Genomic DNA, 26,975 nt, shown 5'->3' on the forward strand with positions numbered 1-26,975 from the left:
CAGCAAAGTAGATGAACTGCACATAATTATATACACACAATATTTGTAATGTGTATGGTGTAGCAGCCGTGGGGCAAACTGATTCAAATTTGATTATAAGCAGATGGTTATAAAGTGCACATATAGCAAATAAACTGTAGTCAAGTATAGCGGGAAAATGTCCCTATAAACAAATGACAGTTGCCAAGGATCAGACTGATATTTAATCTTTATATATAATATATTTTCTTTCAGGGCCAGCGGCTGTGTAGGCAACCTACCTAGGGCCCCAGGGCAAAAGGGACCTCAAGTAAAAGGGCTTCCAAATTGCATATCATGCTTTCTTCTATGCAGCCATATAATTGTACATTTATGGTATATGAATAACTTCTGTGCTAACCATAAACATACACTCCTAACTTCATTAGTGCTAGTGGCCTCATACACATATATGGCATCACTTGGTAATCTTTATATTGGACATATAAGGAATTGAATCAATGTTAACTATGATGTAACTAATCATAATGTGGTTATGCTGAACACAACACTAAGTACAATAGCAGCAGTAGGACAAGAAGTATGCAGACTGACAAACCTTGCATATTTTATTCTAACTGTAATGGCATTTATTAGACAGTGTACACAAAATATTGCAGCATCTAAACTAGTAGTTCATAATTTATATATTGCAGCTACATAATATTAAAGCTAAAATGAGAGAAAAAACTACTGTGGCCATAGTTATTCTGTGATATCTTCCTACAGTCAGTTTTTTGCACACATGAGCCCACTCAAGGTAGGATCCAGCTGATGTTCCAGATATGCCACTCCCCACATAAGTGAGTGTATATTAAACACCAGTATACACTCAATAACATTGTCACCATGCATAACAAAAAGACTAGCATAGACCTCAGGGTAGTCACTTCACTGATACACTGGACAGAGTGTCCCCAATCCAAGCTGTGTGACAAGTAAAAAGGACATGGTAGTTTAAAGAAAGAAAGCAAAAGCAAAATCACTGCCTTAATTAATTCCAGAATGGAAGTTGGGATGGTACTATAGCTTGAGGTGCTTCTCAGGTCCGGTGACTATGTAAGTCAGCCAACACATGAACAAATGGACAATCAGTGAAAAGCATAGTAGCTATAGAATAGAGAACGTGACACCTGATCATGATGATAAGTGCAGTGCTGCTGAGACAGGGCAACACATTCAAGACACAAGCTGTTGTAAGTTGGGTGAAATCACATAATGAGCATTTGGCATCATTGTATTGACCGCATCTGAAAGTTGACAGCAATGGGTAGAGTATTGGAGGCAGCTCGTAGGAGAAATGAGACACAAAGATAGCACGTGCTGGACAACTGAATTAGAAAAGACCAGACCACCCTGGCCAAGACCTGGAATAGACTTCTGGCAGGATTTCACCCTGGGGGGTGGTAGGCAAGGGCAGTCCATCCAGCCAGGGAAAAAAAATTCCAGGTCTTGCAAGACCCATTTATTGGGCTGAAAGTTCAGTAGCTCTGAGATAGTGGTCACTATTAGGGAGGTTTAATCAGGGAATATATTTGGTCAACTGTGGGCATGACGTCAGACGCTATTGACGTCATCGTCATCTCGTTTCTAGGAGGCACTGGTAGCTCACCGCTGATCAGAGGTTTACACGTAATGATATCATTCAATATATACAAACATTTCTAGTACATTAAAACACTATAGTAGCTATAACAGTACAGTACGGACTCACCGGCGAAGTCATAGTCCTTTGGCATCCGGCCGGCTTCATGAATCGGCTATCCCTTGGCGGATACACTAGATGAACAGAAAAACCTGAGGTAGCTTAGAGTCTGTATTAGTAGCTACATACTATTTGATACGAGACTACGAACAAAATGCAAACTTGAGGTGTCCGATTCTTTAGAGATCACGTGATCAAATGAGAAACTACGAAATCTGTTGTGCCAGTATAATATGCCGAAGCAGCTGTTAGTTTTAAAAAACATATTATGATCATGGCGGGAGCATTTCCAACAAAAGTGAGTGTTCACTTTGCTGTAACATGAGTTTTGCCATTATGTCATAATTTTTTGTCTGATCAGTGCTATACTTACGGGAATGAATAATGAATGATAAGTTAGGCTTTTATGCAGATTATAGTATACCGGCACTGGTATTACTGACATTGGGAGGTTTCCAAAGATGACAACATACACACAAGATCTTCTGAGCTGTGTCCTGGCTGTGGATTTCAAAAAGTTTTAGGCTTTGGGTGATGCATAATAATAATCCCCCGAGTATAGGCATTTTTTATGCAAGATGGGATACTAACAACTCTTGAAGTTTTAGAGCTCCTCAAATCCGGCCTCCTTTTTAATTACTGGAAGGCATGCACCCACAGCTGGCCGAAGGCTGGCTGTAGGTACATGCCTGGTTTGCTGAAATTGTTATTTGAACTTAATATGCAAACCTCAATTGTAGAGTATAATGCATATCAGTATTAATCAAGATGAGTACACCTAAGTTCATAACTCTGGACACTTCAAATATTTAACATCATAATTATCTTGAAAACCAGTTACAGCATTTACTCAAAGTTTTAAGTGATTAATTCTTCATCTACAATGATGCTGCATGTGATTCTAAAATCAGCTTAAAAGTCCTGCTAGTTTTTCCAAAGGAGGTAATTATTTATTGCCATATTATCAATTTTTTTCTAATATTGCTGCTTATTTTCAAATTTAAAAAGCTAGCTATCTGGCTGATTTTAATACAGTGTAGAGGGACAACTGTGACTTACCAGTGTACCAAGTTTCGTTTGCTAATGTTCAGCCAAACATTTGCTATGAATGATTTTGTAAGAACCAGTCTCACTGAAGCTTCATAAATGTTTGCGGCATAAATACACCTAGATTTGAAATACCCATAACTCGACACTGCAAGGTACTATGACTCTCATATTCACGTACACACTAAATGCATGTACCAAACAATCATATATACATATGCTGATGTTTCCAACTTGTAAACCTTTAGAGCAAAAAGCTTCATGCATGCTAAATTAATGTTGTAAATTGTTTGAAGTATGGGAGGGCATGTCTAAATAAATAAAGTATAGTAGCAACCGTAAATTTAATATGAAAAGCATAAGTACATCCTCTCTCAAAGAAATCAAACTAAGACTTACTGAGGCATATAATCTGCAACATGTGCTATGCACAAGATCATTTTTGCATCCTCTCCGTATTACATTTTATTACTCTGCAATATTATGGCAAATATGTATAAATTGAAGAGAATGTTAGCTATCATTGACTTCGAAACATATCACAGTTAAATACATTATAGCTTTTATGTTATAATAGTAGGATTGGCTATAGTTGTGCTAAATCACTCTGGATGTATGGAGAGTAGTTCATATAATAAAGTTTTATGTTAACATCTACAGAGCATAATTAAACACAAAGATGTCTGCAACGGTTTCAGAATAGCAGACTATCCCTCTTTAACACCTCTCAGACTGATGTCTAATGGAGTAGATTCTCTTATATCAGTGATGACAGCATAGAACTTCTACTGAAATAAATCCATAAGGTTGGAATAGTGTTATGAAGTGTCATGATCAGTTTTTGGGTGTTAGTGTAGTGAGCAGTTTTTGTGATTAAAAGTCATGAAATTCTATTAAATTGCTAAGTGTGATCTTGCTTGATCTCCACTGATAATGTTTATTTATCAAGTTACGCCACATTAACTTAAAACACATTAAAGATTTGTGATGCCATATAAAATCTTGATGAAGGAGATTATGCAATCAACTGGTGCGTGTCTGTATTGACACTATCACAAATCAATAAGAAAACAAAATAAACTGTAGATCATATAGCTGGTCAGTGTTCTGATAATGTATAGTGATTGTGATTGGTTAGTTTCAGTTTCAAACACAGGAGGAATGCATGCACAACTAAAACTCAATGAACCTCATCTTTATATTCAACCTTTATTTCACATTAAAATAATGAGAGCTACAGCTAAGTTTAACCCATAAATTCATATTATGTAAGCTTATATACTAACCCACACAGTTTACTACTGGACTAATAGAACTGGCTTTCATAAATATCTCATGGTCATATATAGTATATAAACTAATACTTGAGGCTCTGGAGTTCATGAATCTTGTCATGTTTACAAGTATATAATAATAGGTCAGATGCAGTAGTGTGATATGGGAGTGGTAGTTTGTCTGATGCATATTCTAAGGCTGATGTGACACTGTCAGTGCTGTTATTGATTTTGGAACACTACTAAAGCAAATTACCGTCTCTTAAAGCGGGAAATCGTCTCAGAAATATGCCTAAAAATCTAAATAGATATTAAATCAAAGTTTTAGTTAAACTACATGTAAGTGATGTAATATCAGCTCAGTAAAAATACTAAACACACACATGCATACACACACACTGTTGTTCATTAACAGGCTTGTATTATTGTTCTTTTATTCATTGTGATGTAATGATGTTATTGGTACTATGCCTGCTTTTGTCTTAACAGTGTGCGTGTGTGTGTGTGTGTGTGTGTGTGTGTGTGTGTGTGTGTGTGTGTGTGTGTGTGTGTGTGTGTGTGTGTGTGTGTGTGTGTGTGTGTTAGCAATAGAGTTATTGCTGTTAATTGGTATTACTTAATGGAAAAGCATTAGTGATAACTTCTTAGTATGTAGAGAGTCATTAGCAGAAACTTACTGTAATTAGACCACTCTGTAATTAGATCCAAAATGTGCATAGTTCCTGCCCAATGTAGTCACCTGCTTTGCTCTTACTACCATGTTGTGTATACAAGCAGTAGAAATCTTAGCCTAAGTCATCTTCATCATGTCTTTACTCTACACTAATAGAATGATCTATACCCATTCAAAATGGATGCTTATACTAGCCACACTAGTACTACACAGAAATTAGCATTACAACACTATTTGTTGCTCATAGAGAACTAACCCTACTATTAACTTCAGCTCTGCTTTCCACCTACACCCCCAGTATCTAATGGTAAAAGAGTAGGACAAACGTTATGTGTACATGTCCTTGCAGGAGAAAGATGATAAAGTGGTATAGACAAGAAGATACTGAATCAGATACTCTCATGGTGTATGAGCTGTTGCATTCTATTGGCTGTGTCCGAGACTTGTTGAATAAGATCCCCAGAGTTATGTGTAAGATTGTAAGATGCTTTAATGAGGTCACTTGTCTAAACCAGCCAACTTGAAAATGCCAAATATGTCATTTGCATACAAAGAGGAGGCAAGTAAAACAGTACAGGACTTATGGTATGTAACATGTGAATGTGTGTAGGTAGAGACTATGGGGTATGCTATATGGTATATCAGGATAATCCCTCGTGGTCATGGTATAACTGCTACTTAAGCTGGCTCATGTGTGGAGGATAGGCTAGTATGCTACAGGGTACTATAGACCATATACTGTTGTAAACATGCTCTAGAAATCTAATACAGAGTCATAGAGATTTAGTTGGTATGCCCCAACTTAGTCTCACAGGCCAAAACCTCATAATCACCTGCACCTTATACTGAAAACTGTGAGTTCTTGGATCTGGCCTACAAGACTAAGCTAGAGAGCACTAGCTGAATCTCTATGATTATATAACTCTGCATTAGATTTCTAGAGTATGGTTTCCACACATGTGCTTGTAAATGGATAAGTGCTATGTGAAGACATCTGGATTTGGAAACAAAGACTGCTGCTGTACTGCAGAACAACATTATAGTTATGAAAATTAACTGCTATGTATGTAAATGTAAAATCTCCATGTCTGTGTCTCCTATTACTTGAAGCTATGGACTAGCTAGGTGACATGTGACTAAAGTGCTGAGTAGGTAGTTAATTGTTGTCATTTGTAGGTACCCATTATTAGTGGCTGCTGCAGCTAATTTCCTTTAATCTTCTGAGGATGGAATAGTTTTGTCTACAAACTGCTTTGATGCACTATACAGTGTCCTTTATGGTGCAGAGTAAATACCTCACAAAACTTTAAGTACATTAATTAACCCAGCAACATAATTGTCCCATTCTAACTATGCATATTGAAAACTATCATCAAAGTGTACTAATGGACTGTTATTGTGATATCATTAATGATCTGTAAGAGTTGTATGTGTTGACGGGTAGTTGGAAAAGGTAGACATGGTTGGATGTGGAGACGGACTCAGACACAGACATTTTGTATTTTGAAAATGTCTGTGTCTGAATTCATGTCCACATCTGATCATGTCTGCCTTTTCCAACTATCCTGTAAATAAAAAATCTAATCAAATCAAGTCAATCCTGTGTTGATGGTCATTAATTGTTCCATCCTCAAGTCACAAACATCTGCAGCTGGTCATCGTAAGCACTGGTCTAAAAACTTCAACACAACATCTTAAGTTACACTGTACTATATAATATTTATTTTGTTAGTTTATTTTATGACATCACTGATTAATTGACCTAATAATGAATAAATTCCTGTATAATGTGACTACAATTTTAGTATTCTCTGAAGAAAATATTTTGGTGAAGAATGCCAGTATAAAAAAATTAATTTACTAAAAATAAAAATAAAGTAATTCGTTAGCAGTAGATGTCTTAAACCATTTGTTTTTGTACTATTTGAACTTCTTGGAAGCACTGCAAATAGCACTGAATAAAATTACAGAAAAAAGGATGTTAGAATATTTTCACCATCGTATTTACTCATGACTGTCATAGCTATTGCAATATGTTTATAAAACTTGGTATGTCATCTTACATATAACACTGTACGTATTGTAAGCTCATTTATACCATCATTAGAATTGTAGTGATTACTGTTTTAAAGAATACACATAGCTAACAAGAAAACATGATGACAAGAGTAGGATAGACAATAGTTAGTCTGTTTAGGTGTAGTGAAGTATCTATTTGTTGATGTTGTTTATTCTCATACATGAAACCACATTTTCCATCCACTGTTATAGGTTGATAATGTAGTCTCATCCTGTGAACTAATTTCACCTTCTCAGTACTTAGTCAATGAGACTGCTAACACAATGGATACCATAGAACATCATTATATTCATTTAATATGAATATCATTTGGTTAAGTGTTGTGATTATTATGGTATGCTTCTTTGGCTGGTATACTGGGCAATCCAAGCTGCATTGGAAAATGACATTTTTGTTACACCATACAAATATGAGTATATATACATTATTATATAGCAGTACAGCTGTTCCACTTATCAACTAGTGAGTGATGGTTAGTTCTATTTTTACTAGACAATACTATTGTTCACTTCGTTGTCAAAACTATAATAGCACTGTACACTTCCTGCTTACTACAGTTCTGTATTTATACAGCATTTCCTCAACTTTGAAATTCCTACCACAATAAACCAACCCCATAGTACAGTATGGCAGACGCATAAGCATGTTTTGTTCTATATACCCATTGTAAGCTGCACTTGCCTCCGCTGACACTATTAACTATTGATCACTTACATCAATATTGGAAATTACCATCCTTATACCTATCAGTTGACAGAAATGGACTTCTAGATACATCTTTCCCTCCTCACCACCAGACTCCACTTGCTCATAGAACTGAATAGTTGTAACATCATGGAGGAGGTTGGTGTGATTATGTACCAAGCCACAATTACTACAGGTGATGTCATTACAGGTACAGTTGAGTGAGTCAGTATCACCAGAACTTTCAGCTGTGTCATCTTCAGTGATGTTGGCTGGCTGTATGGTAGTGTCAGGATCAGGTACACCTTCTGTAAGCTGCAACTTGCTGCAATGGCTGTCAATGTTACAAAAAAGACAATGATGATGTGAATCTTAAGATGCATCCTTTAGTTGCAACCTAAATCTCTACTATAGTATATAGACATCACTGAACTACAGCCTAAAAGTTGAAGTACATCACTAGCTATCATACAGTATGATAGTAGGGACCACAAAAGGAGTAGGCATGGCCCACGAAATAATATCACCCAAAAAACAGCCTCAATTTCCCCTGACAATGATGAGGCAGCATTGGTTAGGTAAAACTAAGCCCAAACAAGCTTTTAAATTGACCCGAAACGCTTTTAAAAAGTTGCTATAGAATTTTAAAAAATAATTTATTTAACAGAATTTTCTAGTGACTGACTGACTAAGTAACTGACTGATGCCTTCAGGCAAGCATAACTCAATAATGGCTAAGGCTACAGGCTTGATTTTTTTCACTGTTCGACATCGCTTCAGCCTGACAAGTGCCTTTTGGCATACCGCAGTACGTACAATGTATTCTTCATGGACTTACCAATTGTGTCCTTTGTGTCCCATTCATCTTTGCTGACAGCGAAAAGTGTTAATTTGGCGATAGCACGTGATTTTTTTTTTCAATAATGGCAATCTAAAGATGAAAAGCACACATACAGTCAGTCAGTTACTTAAAGCCTGGCCTTGCTAACTGCCAGGGAAATATCACCAGCAGCCAGCTGTGGTTTGCCAGACGAAGAACATGCACCTCTCAAGCACATGATTAAGGATCGTAGGAGTGAAAAACTTAAACTGCAACAAAGCCAACGGATTGTTTGACTGTATGACTGGTTTGACTTATCTGACAGCAGAGGAGCTAAACATTTATAGAATGTTGTGGCAATTGGCCCCATGCCACCAGCAACAGAAAAAACAAGTGGTGTGAAGGTACCATGTTCGACATTTCAGACACGTTCATCGTATGCTCTTTTCTTCTCATTCTCATTCTTACGATAGCAGCTAGGTAAAGATTGATTGAAGTGGCTCTTAGCCAGGGGGTTAAATACTCCCACATCGACAAAAGCTTGCTCATGAGAAGTATTCCAAAAACCTCTTGCAGATATATCCAATCTGGTATGATCATCAGAGTTGGAAGTACAGTGGGACAAAGTTTCACCAGAGAGTGGTTGAAGCTGTGGTTCAACCTATACATTTCAACAAACTTGAGAAAGAAGGTCAGCAGTAACATCACGGAGCTCATTGTGTCTGATAGTAGGGAAACCACCAAAGGAGCAACTTAAAGCATGGTTAACAGTAAAAGGTTTCCCGCAAACACAATTGGTGGGGAAATGAGCTGGTCTCCACCCTTAACGGAAGCATATTGCATCAATAAATGCTTGCTTGTGTAGAGCGTAACCATGCTTTTGAATAGGGAGAGCAGTAAACCAAGAAGAGGCACCCTTCTCACAGACCTCTCAACTATCACAATTTGGTCCTGAGACACACAATTTCAGCCTTCATATCATGACTGCTTGCTGATCTCACGATTTCTCATGATTTTCAGTAAACTTTCCTAAGGCATGCTAAATCTCCTTGATTTACAGTAAGTCCCAAAATGTCTTTGTAGCAGTTATCACGTGATCAATTAATTAGAAAAGTGGGGCGTAAACAGCAGTATTGCACCCACCAAGCTAGCTAGTTGTGCTTTTAAAACATTTTTTTATTAAAACAAATGTATGTGCATGAGCCCCATCACAAAGATGGTAGGCTTCACAGCTGCATGGGATATGGGTGACTGGCTTTCTCATGACCAGGTCTGCTTCCAGGTTGAGAGGTCTGTTTTCATAAGCTATATCTACACATTTCTTCAAAGAGGTGGTCAATTGTTTATAAATATCATCAAAATTTATCCCTCACAACTTTACGATTGGATTGACGAACATCCTGCTTAACAGCCATCATTTCATCATGAACTTCCAAAACTGAAATTGAAGATTTACGAGTTAAAATGGAGACCAAGGGGGTAGTAGCTTTAAAATGTCATGGCTTCCCTTCGTAATGGAAATTGTCTGTATTTGTCATAGTGGCTATTTTGATAGCAGAGGTGCTTTTCAAACAGTTCTTGATTTGTACTGGTGTACATGTGTAACAAGTTGAACATAGCCAACAATGAAGTGTAATGGATACTTCACTTTTCAGATGATAATTGATATAACCAGGGCGCGCAGCACCATTTCTTTTGGTATGTGTGCATGGATTGCAGAGGCACTTTTTGAACAGTTCTTGATTCAAAATACTACGTAACGAGTTGAACAAAGCTGACAACGGATATTTCACTTTTCAGACGATAATTGGGGCACACGGTGCCATTTCAGATGTGGTATGCGTGGGTTCACCAATCATAATAGCTGATTATTTACAAAAAAAAGTTAACAAACAAGTACACAGAAAAATTTGGAATTTTCAACTAGAGTAGGGACCATAGTATATCGATAAAAAGTATTGAAACAAGGCATGATATTAAATCACAGTAAAACAATAAGAAGTGTTATATCCCTACTGTGCATGCTGAGATACCATAATGGAAATGCACAGTAGGGATATAACACTTCTTATTCTATTACTGTGATTTAATATCATGCACTACTCCAGCTTGTTTCAGTACTTTTTATCGATGTGCTATGGTCCCTACTCTAGTTGAAAATTCCAAATCGGCTATTAAAGCGGCATGGGCATTGTTGCAATATCAAGACTGACTAATAATTCTGCTGTGTTTTTTGCTCTGTCTCTTACTGTCTGTGTGAAGAAAACTTTTTTGAGTCAACCATCAATGCAAAAAGGAGTAACCATGATTAATAAATATATGTGCTACAAATAGATCTTTCTTGAGTTCGGAAATTGAACATCCGAAATGCTCATTCTAACATTGTACAGCTCAATTGTACCACAGTGAGGATGGTGCATGAATGGGTCCAAATAGGCAGTGTGATTTGTGATATTGTATGTAATTTCCTCTGTTTTAGTGCTATTGGAATACTTTATATCGATACTGAGGTATCGGGGTTGAACTTTTCTTTGATGTTTGATGAACATGTGACCAACCTCCTCTGGACTCAGTATACGTAGCCAAGTTCAAAGAAAAATCAGTCGTGGTCAACTGTCACTAATCAGACCAGATTGACATTTGAAAAACACTTAGCTATGATGTTTTATAATTTTACAATGTCAATGTCACAGCATTATAACTCATGATCAGCCTCATAAATGAACTACAAGGAACGACAATGAAACTACACTATATGCGGAAACTACACTATTTGCCCGCTGTTTCTTAATAAGTTTTACATCTTAATGAATTTTATAGAATTCCTATTAGTTGAGCTACTGAACTGTTCTTGGAAAAGGAATTAGATGTTAATTACCTGGTCCAAATAGACTTACCTAGAATCTCATCACAGTGAGCTGTTGTAATTAGCTATTCTTGGAAAATCTTTGACTTTGTGCCAATCTATGAATGCCAGACTGTATACATGTAACATGTAGTCTGTAGATCAATTTAGGCCATTGATAGCCTAACTGCCCAGCAAAATTAATGTACTTGGGTGCAATTTATAACAAAAAGTTACAAATACATTGTCAATTTCTGGATTTCATGTATTTACATGCATATATGGCATTACAAATATACTACACAACATTGAGTGAAGCAGTAGGTAGACTAAGAAATACATCCTGCCAGTATAACAAATACTATTGTTATTTTAACAGCTTCCTTTTCTGAGCTTATCCTTCTCAATTATTGTTTTTAGGTTAATGTTCACACAGAGAGAGTTTGTGGAACTATGTACGTATATATGAGTTGATCACATTAAAAGGTCACATCTAGACTTAGACCTTAGATGTGTTTCAAATAATTCCAATACAAGTGTAATGAAAATTGGGCCATCCATGATCATGGTAATGTAGCTAGTAGTAAAATTTAACTCCTACCAATGTACAACATGAAAGGTAGACTAGAGTAGAAACAACTGAATTGGTATAGGCTAGAGTAGCCATTGCACTTAAATTCAACTATGTGAAAAATTCATGGTAGTCATTGGGCATTGTGACACACTTCCTGTTTTAATTATTGTACAAATTTTACATTGATTAGCAGTTATTATACTTAAGTAGCTGAAGTGACAGCCACACAAGTGTAAATAATCGCTCTACTATCTATATCCAGCTTGCAGCCATCTAAAGCTGGCTGTGATAAATGTATGTTGATAATCTGAGTTGATATAAAGTTTATAGCTAATTAACTGTTGTCACATTAGCTATATTATTATTAGTATTATCCTCCAATCACTAGTACCCCATATCATTGCTAGTTTGTTATAATAAATATATCACCATTATGATAAAATTTTAATTCATTGATGTGTAACAAAGATCCATATTTATATATATTATAAATCACAGCTACAAAAATTGTCACTCCTACATATCTATGTATATAGAAAGTTTATTAATAAAGTGTTATTGTGCATGTGGTCAAGTGACACTGTCTTCTTTTTTCAGTTACAGATTACCACACATAAATCCACTCAAGGTAGGATCCAGCTGACGTTCCAGATATGCCACTCCCCTCATAAGTGAGTGTATATCAAACACTAGTGACCTCAGTATACACTCAATAACATTGTCACCATGCATGACGAAAAGACTAGCATAGACCTTAAGGTAGTCACTTCGCTGGTACACTGGACAGAGTGTCCCCAATCCGAGCTGTAGAAAATTCCATACAACTATAGTTGCATACAATTTTATATAGCAGTGTAGCTATATCACTCAATTTCAGTAAATGATATTTATCAACTAGTCAGTGCTATTGCTCACTTCAAATTCCATAAACAAAGCACCATAAACTTACTGCTAACTACAATTACACAGCATTTTCATTAACTAACGAAGCCACAATAAACTTCCTCCACATGCAGTATAGCATAGACAAACGTATGTTTTGTTCTGCCCATTTTAAGCAAAATAAAAAAAGTAGTTGCCCAACAATATGTTTAACTGGTTGCCTAAGTACAACAGTTATACTACAAAAGTGCATGTGTGTCATATCTTTAACTGATAGTACCTTAATTCGTTGAAGGGCCTTAGTTGATGCTTTGAGATGAGCAAATATGGAGTTGAGTTGTGCTCTTGGTACTGCATGATGATCATATTGATATTGTCGTTGAAGCTCATAGTAGTATGCATTCAGTACTGTGTACTGCCAACAAGCCACATCATTCTTAAGTACTGCTATCTTGCTATTGAGCTCTGTTATTGTATCAATTCTGCAGAGTACACTGGAGTACTTCAACTACACAACAACACGTACAAGTAATTACTGACACTATCTAACTATTGATCACTTACATCAATATTGGAAATTACCATCCTTATACCTATCAGTTGACAGAAATGGACTTCTAGATACATCTTTCCCTCCTCACCACTAGACTCCACTTGCTCATAGAACTGAATAGTTGTAACATCATGGAGGAGGTTGGTGTGATTGTGTACCAAGCCACAATTACTGCAGGTGATGTCATTACAGGTACAGTTGAGTGAATCAGTATCACCAGAACTTTCAGCTGTGTCATCTTCAGTGATGTTGGCTGGCTGTATGGTAGTGTCAGGATCAGGTAGAGCTGCAAACTGCTGTTTGTTTGATGGATCTTCTGAAGATGCAACAGTTGTCCATGTTGCAAGAAAGACAATGACGATATAAATCTTAAAATGCATCCTTTTTGCTGCAGCTCAAACTTCTGTTATGGTAGCTAGCTAAATCTCTCACTTCTTAACTGAACTGCATGCCTGAAAGTTGTGGCTTATATACTGAGGAAACCATGAATAATTGTGGTGATGAAGTGAGGTAATCTTTTTAACAGTTTGACATTTTGTTAGTGGTACTGGTAATGCAGCCAGAATACCACATTAAAGTTGTGAACACATGTCTACCTGCTACATTGTCTTAACTGAAACATCGCTACAGCTAAGACCACAGCATATCCAGCTACATGTGCACTGAAGCTAGCTAGGTAGCAACACAAAGTTATTCATACCCATTGAATAATAAAAAGATGTCACATAACATTTCGGAAGCCTTTAACATCCAAAACAATTTTGCTGAGAAAAATGAGAAAATAATTATAAGATACCGTATAGTACTTCGCTTTATGAATAGTCGACATCCCAAGTTTCGAGGGGATATTTTATCAAAGGCTCCAAATTTGAGTTTAAGTATATAGGAGTTTCCTAAAATGGTTATTCTCAGTGAGTGATACAAAAAAAATTAAGAGGACAAACAAAGCCAAACGTCATATCTCAGAAATGGGTGGATCTACTCAGCTCAAATTTGGCAGAAAAGCTGACAAGAACAAAACTTGTCCAAGAATTTTTATCTTAGAAATTATATTATTTTGATTCTGCTATGGTACACACTTGTCTGTCATCTATTTGCCTGTCTTGCTTCATTGATGCCATATGATTAAAACATATTTAAAGAATACAAATGCATTGCGTGGTGCCATAATTGTTATTAGTAACTAAAAGGCTTTTTTATTACCTATCGAATAATTCTCTGGTAAACCTTAATACCATGTTGCCTCTCCTTTTATCTCACAACGATTGAGTGTACTAACCTGTCAGTAGGTTATCAGATGATTTACTATTCAGTATAGAAAGTCATTTAGTAAATGCATTGGTACACATGGTTGCAGATTTTTAATACTGTCTACAGCATTCTTGGTGACAATGGGATATGTTGTAACTATACATACAACCTACACATTTTACTGTCTCTGATAGCCTATGTGTTTCACGATGGCATGTACATACGAGATGTTTCAGCGTTCTGTAGTAACGTAGAGTGGTTAAAGCAATGCACCAAACATGGGAATGGCTAATGTTATCAAAGCAAAAACTACTTTGATGTAACAGATGTTGAAGGCTTTCGAAATGTTATGTCACGTCTTTTTGTTATTCAATAAGTGTGAATAACTTTGTGTTGCCACAGCACGTAGCAACGTAATTCCAAGAAATTAAATTTACAATGATCTAATGTATTTATGTAGAACTTCCGTCATACAGAGCTTTACTTGGAATATATAGTACTTTGACAGGTTACATCATTGAACCAATAGTATCTTACTACCATAGAACTGTATCAAGATCCAATTGTCACCATGCAAGATCTAGCCACTATGCACTGTAGGTGGTGACCAAAAATTAGTGGATACGCACAAAATATGTTCACAGACACCAATTACCATATAAAGTATTGTATATTAACAATTACTACATCATCCTATCACATAACGTCACATCACATGCTCTACTAGTGCTATTATATTTTGTTAATTTAAAAATGAAGTAGGGTTCCAGCAGTGAAACAAGAGATATGAACATAGCTATGTGGGGAAAATTCCTACATTGGCATGTTACTACCATCTGTTCAATTTCAAAGAGGGATTTTCCTACAAGCCACCATCATTAATATATCTTGTTTCACTACTTTTTATCAGTGGAGCCCTATATTTAATTGCAGTAGTTTATTGACTTTTTTTATAACATAGCTATGATATACACGTGTGGTTGTGACTGCTTTATTAGAGTATCTTGATCTCGCTGCTAAGCTACTGTATGCAATAGATTTGGTTCAATGCCATGTCGTGTTTTCTATAGCACAACTGGAGCTGATTGCTGCTAGATCATTAAGGGGAATATTTGTCCAGCTGTGATCATTAAGAGCATGGCAACATATACTGGTGTGGTCCCATGCATGTGATCATTTTATAAGTAAGTGAAACTACTCCCTTTTATAGTGCTTAAAATAGTTTTGTGGTGTCTAAATATGCTTCTCTAAAAAAGTGTTGATATGGAAATAATGCCTCGGCATGGTTTCCTTGCAGAAGACAACAATGTAAAAGGAAAGGCAAAGTGCAAAAGACAGACACTAGAAAAGGCATATTCCACCTGTGAGTCTATTGTTTGTGGAGTAGAATGGTGGCCATGCACTGCTTCATTTGGCCTCTAGTCTTGCAACTGTGGTAAGGCAGGCAGGCAGGCAGGCAGGCAGGCAGGCAGGCAGGCAGGCAGGCAGGCAGGCAGGCAGGCAGGCAGGCAGGCAGGCAGGCAGGCAGGCAGGCAGGCAGGCAGGCAGGCAGGCAGGCAGGCAGGCAGGCAGGCAGGCAGGCAGGCAGGCAGGCAGGCAGGCAGGCAGGCAGGCAGGCAGGCAGGCAGGCAGGCAGGCAGGCAGGCAGGCAGGCAGGCAGGCAGGCAGGCAGGCAGGCAGGCAGGCAGGCAGGCAAAAAGAAAAAAAAAATTGGTTTTTGTTTAAATATACATCTGGTCGTCTGTGTTTTCATACTGAGTATTTTAGCTGATCCACTAATCAGTCACTTCACTACACACATACTATACATACAAAGACACACACACACGCACACACACACACACACACACACACACACACACACATGCACTCTACACACACAACACAGATCCCCATGTTAATTTTTCACTCCAATTGCAGTAATAGCTTCTAGAAAAATAAACAACAATTCAGATAAAGTTTGAGAGTAGATACATTTGGAATAGTGAGACAGATCTGGCTAACAAGTAAGCCTAGTGATAGTTGCTCTCCAGAATTTACTCATGTTGGACAGTCCCAGTTGTTTTTTTTAAATAAAAAAAAAACAACGTGGAATAAAGATAAAAAATAAACTTAATTGTTGTGAAACAGTCAACATTGAAAGTGTAGATGTAAAGGTTGAATCTGGCAAGTTCTAGAACTTTCTTCAGAATTGTGTATAAATAGATAGTGTTACAGTAGTAGTAGCATGTACATTTGCCTGCAGGTGTTATTGTACTCCTGGTGTGCTGTTGTTATTTTGCTGTTGCTGCTGTATTTTTTACTGCTGTTGATTAAAGAGATTCTTAATCAGACAGACTGTGTATAGTTTCTCTGGAAATAGATTTGGGCTCAGTATCGTGGTCTTTACACCACAACGTTTAATTTATCTATATCACTTCTGACCACACAACTTATAGCATATTATGTTGATAAAATATTAAAATTTGGACTTTAACATCATCCCATGACTTAATAATGTAATGTTGCCTGAGCTCAGAGAACATAGTGGGTGGTGTCACAACTGAAGCACTTGTCCTGCCAAAGGTGACCCAACCCTAGTTTTCCTTGAACTTACCAAAAACAGACAGTGAAACATTATTGTGCAAAACATTAGAGTTAGGGTTGGATTCAGCTATGGTTTCTTCTTCACCATAGGTTATTTATTCTTAACTACTTAATAAATTATTTACACTAGAAAACAAGGGAGGGAGGTTGCTGACAGTAGCATATACCTTAGTAGTTATGAACCTTAACTAGGTGCCAGTTTGGGATCTGCTTTATTCAATTTTTTTACCTTTTGCTCTACATTAATTTTGTTGTCTCAAAGTTTGTGTGGTCAATCTTAAAAATAAAAATGTTTAAAGTAAACATATTAGTAAAGTAAACCTGTTTACAAAGCAAACCTGTTTACAAAGTAAACCTGTTTACAAAGTAAACTTGTTACTTTATTTATGACCTCGCTAATTAATTTACCTATAAAATATAGAAGAAATCATTTTTACTGCTGTACTCACTGCATGCTAAAAGTATATTTTGTAGAGAAAATATTTTCAGGCAAGTATATTAAAACAAAATGTTTAAAAACTGTAGATTTAAAAAAAAATATTGTAAACTTTTCCACAGTACATCACAACACATGAAATTACACAAAATTCACTGTCTTATTCCATACAACCTAAGTTACAGTGCAAGAGCAACTCCAGTTTAAGTGTTGTAAGGTGACATTAGACCTTAATTAAACCATCTAGTGATTGCATAGCTAACAAGTAATAACAATATACACGATAGTATGTCTGTTGAATACGTCTATCTTACCTTTGCAGTCTATCTACTTAGCATACCTAAACATCATTTTCCTTCCTCTGTCATAGGCTGATAACTTAGTGTCATCCAGTGAATTCCTTTTACCTTCCCAGTATCCCAATTGAGCCACATGTCTCACCAGTGTGGGTCCTTGTTGTATAGTATGGATGATTTACACAATTGATACCATACGATTATTAAATTTAATAAATATAATAATTACAAGTACACAGAAAAATTTGGAATTTTCAACTAGAGTAGGGACCATAGCACATTGATAAAATGTATTGAAACACAGTAGGGATATAACACTTCTTATTGTTAATATCGTGCACTACTCCAACTTGTTTCAGTACTTTTTATCGATGTGCTATGGTCCCTACTCTAGTTGAAAATTCCAAATTTTTCTGTGTACTTGTTTGTTAACTTTTTTTGTAAATAATTATTATGACTGGTGAACCCAAGCATACCGCATCTGAAATGGTACCGCATGCCCCAATTATCGTCTGAAAAGTGAAGTATCCATTATGCTTCGTTGTCAGCTATGTTCAATCCGTTATGCAGCATTTCGAATCAAGAACTGTTCGAAAAGCACCTTTGCAATCCACGCATACCGAAAGAAATGGTGCCACGCGCTCCAGTTATATCAATTATCGTCTGAAAAGTGAAGTATCCATTACGCTTCGTTGTCGGCTATCTTCAACCCGTTACACAGCAGTACGAATCAAGAACTGTTTGAAAAGCACCTCTGCTATCATAATAGCCACTATGACAAATACGGACGATTTCCATTACAAAGGGAATCCATCACGTGCTATTGCCAAATCGACACTTTTCGCTGTCAGCAAAGATGAATGGGACACAGGAGGACACTGGTAAGTCCATGAAGAATGCATTGTATGTACTGCAGTATGTCAAAAGGCACCTGTCGGGCTGAAGCGACATCGAACAGTGAAAAATCAAGCCTGTAGCCTTTGCCGTTATCAAGTTATGCTTGTCTGAAGGCATCAGGCAGTCAGTCAGTCAGTCAGTCAGTCACTAGAAAATTCTGTGAAATAAATTATTTTTAAAACTCCATAGCAACTTGTTGAAAGTGTTTCGGGTTGATCTGAAAGCTAGTTTGGGCTTAGTTTTACCTAACCAATACTGCCTCGTCGTTGTCAGGGGAAATTGAGGCTGTTTTTTGGGTGATATTGTTTTGTGGGCCACGCCTACTCCTTTTGTGGTCCCTACTATACAGTAACTATCATACTGTTGATATTCATTTCATATGAATATCATTGGCAAAGTGTTGTCATTATTATGGTATACATTCTGTCTGTTATGAATGGTCTAATGGCACACACGCCACCACTCAGATTATTATATATTATTATTTGATAAACACAGACTTTTGAAGTGTGTGTGTGTGTGTGTGTGTTGTGTGTGTGTGTGTGTGTGTGTGTGTGTGTGTGTGTGTGTGTGTGTGTGTGTGTGTGTGTGTGTATGCCTCTGTGTGTTGTGTGCACTGTGTTGCAGAAAATTGTGTGTGTATAAACCTTATTCCAAATGACATCACTCCTACAAATGACGGGTTCTATTTGGGGACTCTAACATTTCTGAGTGTGAATTCTATTGGTTTTCTAAGTCAAATAGAAATAGTATTGTTTTCTGTTGTAGTAATGGTCATATCTATTGTTCACTTAAATGATTCATTGAATTTTTATCACCATAGAAAACAGTACTCAAAATATTACAGTCCTCACAACTATAAAATATGTATGATGTCATTTGGAATAAGGCTCTGTGTACAGGTATGTCTAGTACAATTCTTCTCTTAGTACAAAAAGGGTTGATAATCCCTGGAAAAGAAGGAGTGAAGAAGTGTTGGTTGACTGTCTCTAGTGCATTGGCAGGTGATGATGTCTTCCCAGTAAGTTGCTATATGGTAGACAAGGAGTGTGTAATGTGTGTAACTGTATGTAGTGGCTTTATTGTTAAGTATGAAGCATTGTACGTATGGAGCACATAGCACACAATTATGCTAAATATGTATATACATATATTACATACATAATTAAAACTATAACTGCTTACTACACACACACACACACACACACATCTTTAAATAATTTGAAATACTTGTTGTGGATTGGTTATTTTAACCCATTGAGTGAGGTACACAAACTGACATGCTGGCATATCACCATCTCCACCAACTCTTTAACAACTTCCACTGCATGTGGCTGTCTTCCTGCCTGATCAGAGTTGGGGGTAACTAGTAACTAGCTACTTAACCAGTATCTAGTAATATAACTAGTTACTTACTTTGGGTCATTCCATACCAAATCAACAAAAAAAAATCCGGACCCCTTTCGATTTTTGTTAAATTTGACACAAACATGGACCCAGAAACTTTCTCACACCAAAATGAAAGAGTTGGTGGAGATGGTGATATGCCAACTTTCATGGTGATATGCCAAATTGGTGTGAAACTTTCTCACACCAATTTGACCCAAACATGGACCCAGAAACTTTCTCACACCAAAATTTGGCTCATTTCATTGGTCTCCCTTTAAGTTATGACCACTCAAAATTACTGCTGAAAATTTTATTTTGCTTACACATCTTCAATAAAATGGTCATAACTTTGTTTGTAATTGACATAGAAACTTCTGGCTTAGATTTTTGAAATCCTTATTAAATTCTCGTTCAGGTGATGTATAATGTTTTATAATTGCTCAAAGGTAAAGGTCACACCACAAAAATGTAGCGTTTTCCTTTGATCTTAATTTTCAAAAATATTTATTCTTTAATTAAATTTATGTTTGGTTTATACGTTGCTCTAATACCTATCATTCATCACTGTGAGTTTAAAGTTGGGACCAATAGTAGATCATGAGTTATAAGTGTTAATGTGTAGCCTTGTAATTATACTGTCGTTTGTATGGTTCAAGTATGCAAAGATGCAATACCAATGCAAGTAACTTTATATAATATTATGTCACAATCATTTTATACATTGTTGGTATGTGAGTAAAGTTAATTTGTTTATGTTTTGTAAGAAAACCCAGTAAAAGCTTATACATAAATACATGTACTCAAGTAATTTACCCCTTATCAAGCTTGTATATATTGTTTCTGATTATGACGCCAAGTCTATTATATAGTAGTAGGATATTGAACTTGTTGACATTTTCACTAGCTACAGTAACTGATACTGCTACTACTACTGTTAGCATTTAATGCTGATTGTTGATATGCAAGTACATATTTTGATACACAAATGTAGCTAGAGTGGAAACTGTCTAAGCCAGTCAGGCCAATATTTTTTTGGCCTTAATATGCAGGTGGCTATTTATATAGTTTGATGTGTACAAATGTCTTACTAGAACAATAGAAAGGTGGCCTTTCATTACAGGTGGCCAGTTCCACTGTAATTTGAAACATTTACAAATAAAACATAATGTTGTGTAGCTGCTTAACACAGGCATGAATGTTTCAACATTTTAATCTACTATAGAGCTTTTCTAACAAGTAGTAATGAATGACTGATGCAGTATTAACAGTCTTTTCAACTTGTACCTTCAAAACTTCAATTGTGTACTGATATCAATGCATCAGATTTCATTGCATGTCAAAGTTACATGTGAATGATTGTAGAGACTGTCATGCAATATGCACCAGTTTCAGTCTCAACATTTACTATAACACTCTGATTTAACTTTGAAGTTAATTGCCTTGACCCTTTCTTTAATCAATTGTTGATGTATTTCACTTAAAGCTATAGATATGCATCAGTGTGCAATTGCTGTAGTGAACCTTTGTACAATGTAATTTCTAAGGAACATTTCTATGATTCTATGATTCTCAATTATAGAATCAAATTATGAGCTATACATTGCTATTTTTATCATGATACAGTTGATGTATGGAGTTTAAGCCAGTTACCTTAGGGCCAAAATTTCTGGGCCTTAATGTGCAGGTAGCTGCTTAATACATTTGCATAAGTGTATAGCAACAATTTAAAATTGGCCCTTATGGAGTGGTGGCCTTTCTAAACAGGTGACCACTGTCCAATCTATTCCATCAAATTTTTGACGAGTAAGACAATACATAGTGGTTTTAGAAGTGTACATTTTTCTAGCAAAGGCATTATTTATAGGTACAGACATATAAAGGTGGCTTTTAAGTGGTCAGTAGTAGGCTTGCCCTTTCAAAGTATGATTCAAAATACAGTGTAACATACCTTAGCGGCTACCTTAAAGGCCATATGCATGCACCTTTTTATAAGGGCCAACTTAAAATATTTCTACTCTAATGCAACTATATGAAGCAGCTATCTAGGTATTATGAAGCTTTGGATATCACTAAGACATGGCATTTCGATCCCACTTTACATGTACACATGTATGAATAACTGTGTCGTTTGCATCCATTATACACACATATAAGATAGGAAACTATCATCATAATCTGTGGCTGAACATTATTATTATACAGTAGGTAAGATTGAAATAATAGATTGGAATATCATTAGTTGTACAGTAAATCCCTTATACATATAGCTACCTCTATAATAAGACCACCTTGTTATAGTGGCCACCTCTATTTTATAGGACACTGAACTTACGTATAGCAAAAACATAATCAGTAATTCCTTTATTAGGCAGCCTTATTATTGCTCCAACTTTCTTAGCTTTAAGAGTGGCTCTGTTAGTATGGTTTCACTGTAGTGAGCCCTTGTCAATACAAACCCTAACTATTTTAATGCATAAAATGATTTGTGACATACTAACAAATAAGGTAACTTGCAATTGTTATTGGAAATTATACTGAAAAATACCATACAAACAGCAGTGATTACAAGGCTACACATTAACACTTATAACTCATGATCTACTATTAAACTCATAGTGATGAATGATGGGTATTAGAGCAATATGTAAACGAAAAATAAATTTAATTATATATATTTTTGAAAATTAAGATCAAAGGAAAAAGCTACATTTTTGTGGTTTGACCTTTTCCTTTGAGCAATTGTAAAACATTATATATCACCTGAAAGAGAATTTAATAAGGATTTCAAACATCTAACTCAAATATTTCTATGTCAATCACAAGCAAAGTTATGGCCATTTTATTGAAGACATGTAAGCAAAATAAAATTTTCAACAGAAACTTTGAGTGGTCATAACTTAAAGGGAGACCAATGAAATGAGCCAAATTTTTGTGTGAGAAAGTTTCTTGAAAGGGTCCACGTTTGTGCCAAATTTCATGAAAATTGAAAGGGGTCTGGATATTTTTTTGTTGATTTGGTATGGAATGACCCCTTTGTAATTAGTAAGTAACTAAGTTACAATAGTAACTATAGTTACATTGTAGCTATAGGTAATTATGCTTAAAGCAACGAGATTTTTGTGCTACAGCCACTTTAAGTAGACACTTTCTGTGTACTGTTCTTCTTGAGTACACAGACATAACAGTTGAAACTGAGCTGAAATGGCTACAGAATCATTATTTTCAGAAAGTGTGCATATAATTAGTTGTCTTCTCCCTTGCTCTGGGCAAAATGATCATATTACAAAAGTTAACAAATAAGCATAATTTATTTATGAAAGTAACTAGTAACTCAGTAGATACTACTAGTTACATTTTTAAAAGTATATATAACTAAGTTACATGGGATAAAAGTAACCAGTAACTAATTACTTTTCTGAAGTAACTACCCCAACTCTGTACCTGATATGTACATACACCTGTAGCAGTGAATAGGATAATAGAATAATTTATTGCTACAAGCCTGTAAGCTAGGGTGTTCTACATGGGTAGAGGAAACATAGACATGTTGTTTTTTCTTAAATTAAGACTTTAGAGCAAAAATGCTGAAGGTCTGTCGGACTCTTGGTCCTACAGCCTGTTTAAAGTTGTTACAGAAAGTATGTTTGAAAAGGTGGTATGTAAAGGTGTAAACACAGGAACACACACTATACACACACGCTTCTGCTTGTCTGGAGAGACCATCATCTCTCATGAGATCATCATCACTTGTTAGAACATCATCTCTGACCCGCTAGTGGTGGCTCCGAAACATACCTCCCCTGAGGCATTATTTTACACTGTTTAAACATGGTTACAAATTAAAGGTCTTGCTGACAGAAACTACTTGATTTTTATTTGAAGTCATTAGGTGGTTTTATCACAAAGTTATGGTAATTTATATTAGCCACGAAATTCTATAAAGTTTACTGCCCATTGGTAATTTATACCCCAAGGGCAACAAATTTTACAACTACTTAAAGTAATCATAACTTTGTGGTGGAACAAGCTATTCACTTCAAACAAAAGTTGTATTATTTCTTAGATCGATACCTTTAATTTGAAACCATGTTTTATCAGTATGAAGTGGCACATGGGTCATGTTATGGAGTGGGCATCTACCTATCACCTAATGCTGATTTTAGTTTACAGTGAGTAGTACACTCGGATAGTAGCCAGTAACTTTATGTGTCTGTATACTTGTGCAGTTATTCTGATGATGGCCAGTTGATTGTGTGTGCTTATGTGATGGGATTTGTGTTCAGAGGAGACAACTACAAAAGTTAGTAGTAGAACTACAACTATGCTGTATCCTACTGTCACATTAACTACAGAACCAGACACTGGCTACTTCACCTTCACTTCACCATGTGGTAATGAACTGGTGTTCTTCAATGCTACCCAAGTTCTACCATGTTATGTGATAAAACTGCAACATGGCCCAATTGACAGGCAATACGCTGTTCAACAGCTACCACCACTACTACAGAAATATCAAGAAGAGAACAACGAAGACATTACAGATGTCAAAAAGAAGCAAGAAAAATTGCTAGCAAGAGTATGCTAATTGTTTATTGCTATTATACAGCCTGTAGCTCTGGCTATCCTGTTAAAACCTCCCTAATTTACTGTGTTAATTTTTAACTTTTATAATGAGCTGTAGTACAGAATTACTATCAATACCTATAGCAACAAGCAGAATAGAAACATGAAAGAGTCTTTGGCATATACTCCATTTTTGTGTAAAAAATTTCATGATAAAATTTTTGTGTAAAAATATTTTTGTATGATTTACATGAATGACTGCTCTATTAGAGTATCTCAATCTTTTGCAAAAAGGAATTTGTGTATCATATAATTTTTGCATACAAAAAATTATTTTACAAAAAAGTGAATTAGGTAGTTTGTTTAGCTACATGGGCTGTTAACTTAACTGAGAGGAAACCACGCTAGAGCTTTTCATTCAGTAACACCTACAAAGATTAAAAGAAGGTGCTAGACATTATTATTCAGTGGCACATTGAACAAAATAGTTTCATAGGTATGATGCTGGCTGTTGTCTGCCACCTAAAATAGATTCACATGACTTAAATGCAGCATCTTTGTATTTTATAAAGAATCCTTCAAGACAAATGATAAGTACAACATTTACATAACACACATTACACTATTATTAAGATAATGTGATGTTTTTGTTAACTTCTAGCTTTGTTTGATTTATCACTGCAATCATTGTTGTTCATTGTAGGCTAAAAAAATTCCTACCATATGGATTTGGACCAGGATCCCGTACCATAATAGAAGACGCCGGTGACATAGATGATGATGAAGAGGATTATGGGGAATACCAAGTGAGTGTGTTACAAGTTGGTGTATAGTTACTGGTCCTCTGTAAGTGATTAAGGGTACCAGAAAATGAAACTGACATGTTCAAACAACAAAAATATTTTCAGATACGTAATTTAAGCCCATTCATTTAGAGCACCAGTCAACTACTTTAATATAACATACACTTAACTATTATTGAAATCTGAACAGTGTCAAATTATTTTCTATTTTTTTAATACCATCGAGGGTCTTTACAAGTATTTTATTGCCTTATAACACCAGTATAAATCTGGGAATGCAAGCATGAGATATTATTACACTGGTGTCTAGCCCAGTGTGTGCACCACTGTTAAACTAATTCCAATAAAGTCGATTATCTGAACACTGAAGTGACTGTTCTATTAGAGTATTTTGTCAACAGGTGTATGTTCTATTAGAGTAGTTGAACAAGCATGGGTGTTTACTTTTGGTAGTGGCCACACAATTTAATACTTAAGTCCATTCTCAATAAGCAGCCAAAGTATACAATTAAGTGTATTGCTGCATTTCTGTGAAGTGGTCAATTTACAAGTTCTGTTAGAGTTTAGCCAGTACAAGAAGAGTATTCCACAACAACCTAATTTTCATTGGAAGCACAAAAAAGACCTCTGAACATTATTAGCCTCATTCCTGAGTATTCTCACCAAATTTATATATTGACCATTTACTTAAAATACTGTAAGAGAAGTCATACAATTCTTATATAAAATATTTTCACAATTGCTTGCTTGTTTTGTAGCTCCTACGATATGATAATGACACTGATTATGATGGAGGAGGGATTATTGAAACTACTGGACTACAACAATATAGAAAATAATTGTATTGACATAGTAAACAAATTATTTTTATATACATGTATTATATGAAAATCAAATAATATATAGTGATATTATTGGTGCAGTAAAACTTTATCTAAACCAAAACAGCCAAGCTGTAAAAAAAAGTGCAGCCCCCAAGGTGAAAAAAGATGTGAAATCCAAGGTGGCGGCCAAGAAATGGCTGTAATGGTAGGTTAATGGCTAGGGATGCGGCGATTATGCCGGCATAATAGGTACGTGTGGGAATCAGGAATTATGCTAGCATTTTGAGCTTTAACAGTAAGAAGATCTGCAGATTGCACAATTCCGTTTAAAAAGATCGAGATACTCTAATAGAGCAGTCAGAAACTCTAATAGGACAGTCACTGAATATTATTTACTCTAATAAAGCAGTCACATTGAAATGAAATACTCTAATACAACAACCAGCTAAAGAATTCAAGACTATTTGAAGCTTAAACATCAATAAAAATGGTGTGATACAGCAATAAACTGGCACTATCAACCAATTATGGTGGCATAATTTTGGGAATAATGGGCAATTCTCAAAAGCATAATAGGTGATTTTTTCAGCACTGCTCAAAAGCATAATGCTCAATATTTGGAGCATAATAGCCTCATGTCTATTAATGGCAAACATTTTAATTACGACAATTCAGGTGAATTTGTGTTGCCTCCTCCACTAGGATTTGGCACCAAATTCACCTGAATTGTCGTAATTAAAATTTTTTGCCACTAACCTACCATCACAGCCATTTC

The 26,975-nt window shown here is 35.9% G+C and overlaps 3 protein-coding genes across 11 annotated transcripts in view; 1 reads left to right on the top strand and 2 right to left on the bottom strand.

The window, feature by feature from the left end:
- LOC136257084 (uncharacterized) overlaps positions 1–2,084 on the bottom strand; it is a 43,845-nt gene extending 41,761 nt beyond the window's left edge. For all 4 annotated transcript variants that reach the window (XM_066050203.1, XM_066050204.1, XM_066050207.1 and 1 more), the window contains exon 1: positions 1,733–2,084. The gene's annotated coding sequence lies outside the window, so the exon portion shown is untranslated. The remainder of the gene's footprint in view (positions 1–1,732) is intronic.
- LOC136257102 (uncharacterized) lies at positions 1,691–26,316 on the top strand. 6 transcript variants are annotated; one of them, XM_066050233.1, is made up of 10 exons: positions 1,703–1,820; positions 1,907–2,021; positions 5,067–5,302; positions 12,318–12,391; positions 19,551–19,642; positions 24,074–24,179; positions 24,237–24,310; positions 24,363–24,586; positions 25,277–25,379; positions 26,135–26,316. In XM_066050233.1, the coding sequence occupies exons 6-9, from the start codon at positions 24,097–24,099 to the stop codon at positions 25,340–25,342; spliced, it is 447 nt and encodes a 148-aa protein (XP_065906305.1). In that variant the 5' UTR covers positions 1,703–1,820; positions 1,907–2,021; positions 5,067–5,302; positions 12,318–12,391; positions 19,551–19,642; positions 24,074–24,096; the 3' UTR covers positions 25,343–25,379; positions 26,135–26,316. The 6 variants fall into 6 exon arrangements, with proteins under 6 accessions (XP_065906306.1, XP_065906305.1, XP_065906304.1 ...); XM_066050234.1 differs by lacking the exon at positions 1,907–2,021 and having other exon boundaries at positions 1,691–1,820; XM_066050232.1 differs by having other exon boundaries at positions 1,703–2,021.
- Positions 12,153–13,734, bottom strand: LOC136257100 (uncharacterized). The gene is made up of 3 exons (XM_066050230.1): positions 13,167–13,734; positions 12,883–13,110; positions 12,153–12,524 (listed from the first exon to the last, which is right to left on the bottom strand). The coding sequence occupies exons 1-3, from the start codon at positions 13,533–13,535 to the stop codon at positions 12,318–12,320; spliced, it is 804 nt and encodes a 267-aa protein (XP_065906302.1). The 5' UTR covers positions 13,536–13,734; the 3' UTR covers positions 12,153–12,317.
- Positions 26,317–26,975: the final 659 nt, after the last annotated feature.

Source organism: Dysidea avara, chromosome 5 (genome assembly GCF_963678975.1).
Source record: "Dysidea avara chromosome 5, odDysAvar1.4, whole genome shotgun sequence".
Classification (NCBI taxonomy): Eukaryota; Metazoa; Porifera; class Demospongiae; order Dictyoceratida; family Dysideidae; genus Dysidea; species Dysidea avara.

Bases quoted from the DNA above. Each gene is read 5' to 3' on its own strand.
- LOC136257100 (XM_066050230.1), bottom strand. From the start codon at position 13,535: ATGCATTTTAAGATTTATATCGTCATTGTCTTTCTTGCAACATGGACA. The intron at 13,111-13,166 runs GTAAGTGATCAA...GTTGTTGTGTAG, and splicing joins TGGTAATTTCCAATATTGAT to TTGAAGTACTCCAGTGTACT. The intron at 12,525-12,882 runs GTACTATCAGTT...AATTTTCTACAG, and splicing joins AGGCCCTTCAACGAATTAAG to CTCGGATTGGGGACACTCTG.
- LOC136257102 (XM_066050234.1), top strand. From the start codon at position 24,097: ATGTTTTATCAGTATGAAGTGGCACATGGGTCATGTTATGGAGTGGGC. The intron at 24,180-24,236 runs GTGAGTAGTACA...ATACTTGTGCAG, and splicing joins AATGCTGATTTTAGTTTACA to TTATTCTGATGATGGCCAGT. The intron at 24,311-24,362 runs GTTAGTAGTAGA...CATTAACTACAG, and splicing joins CAGAGGAGACAACTACAAAA to AACCAGACACTGGCTACTTC.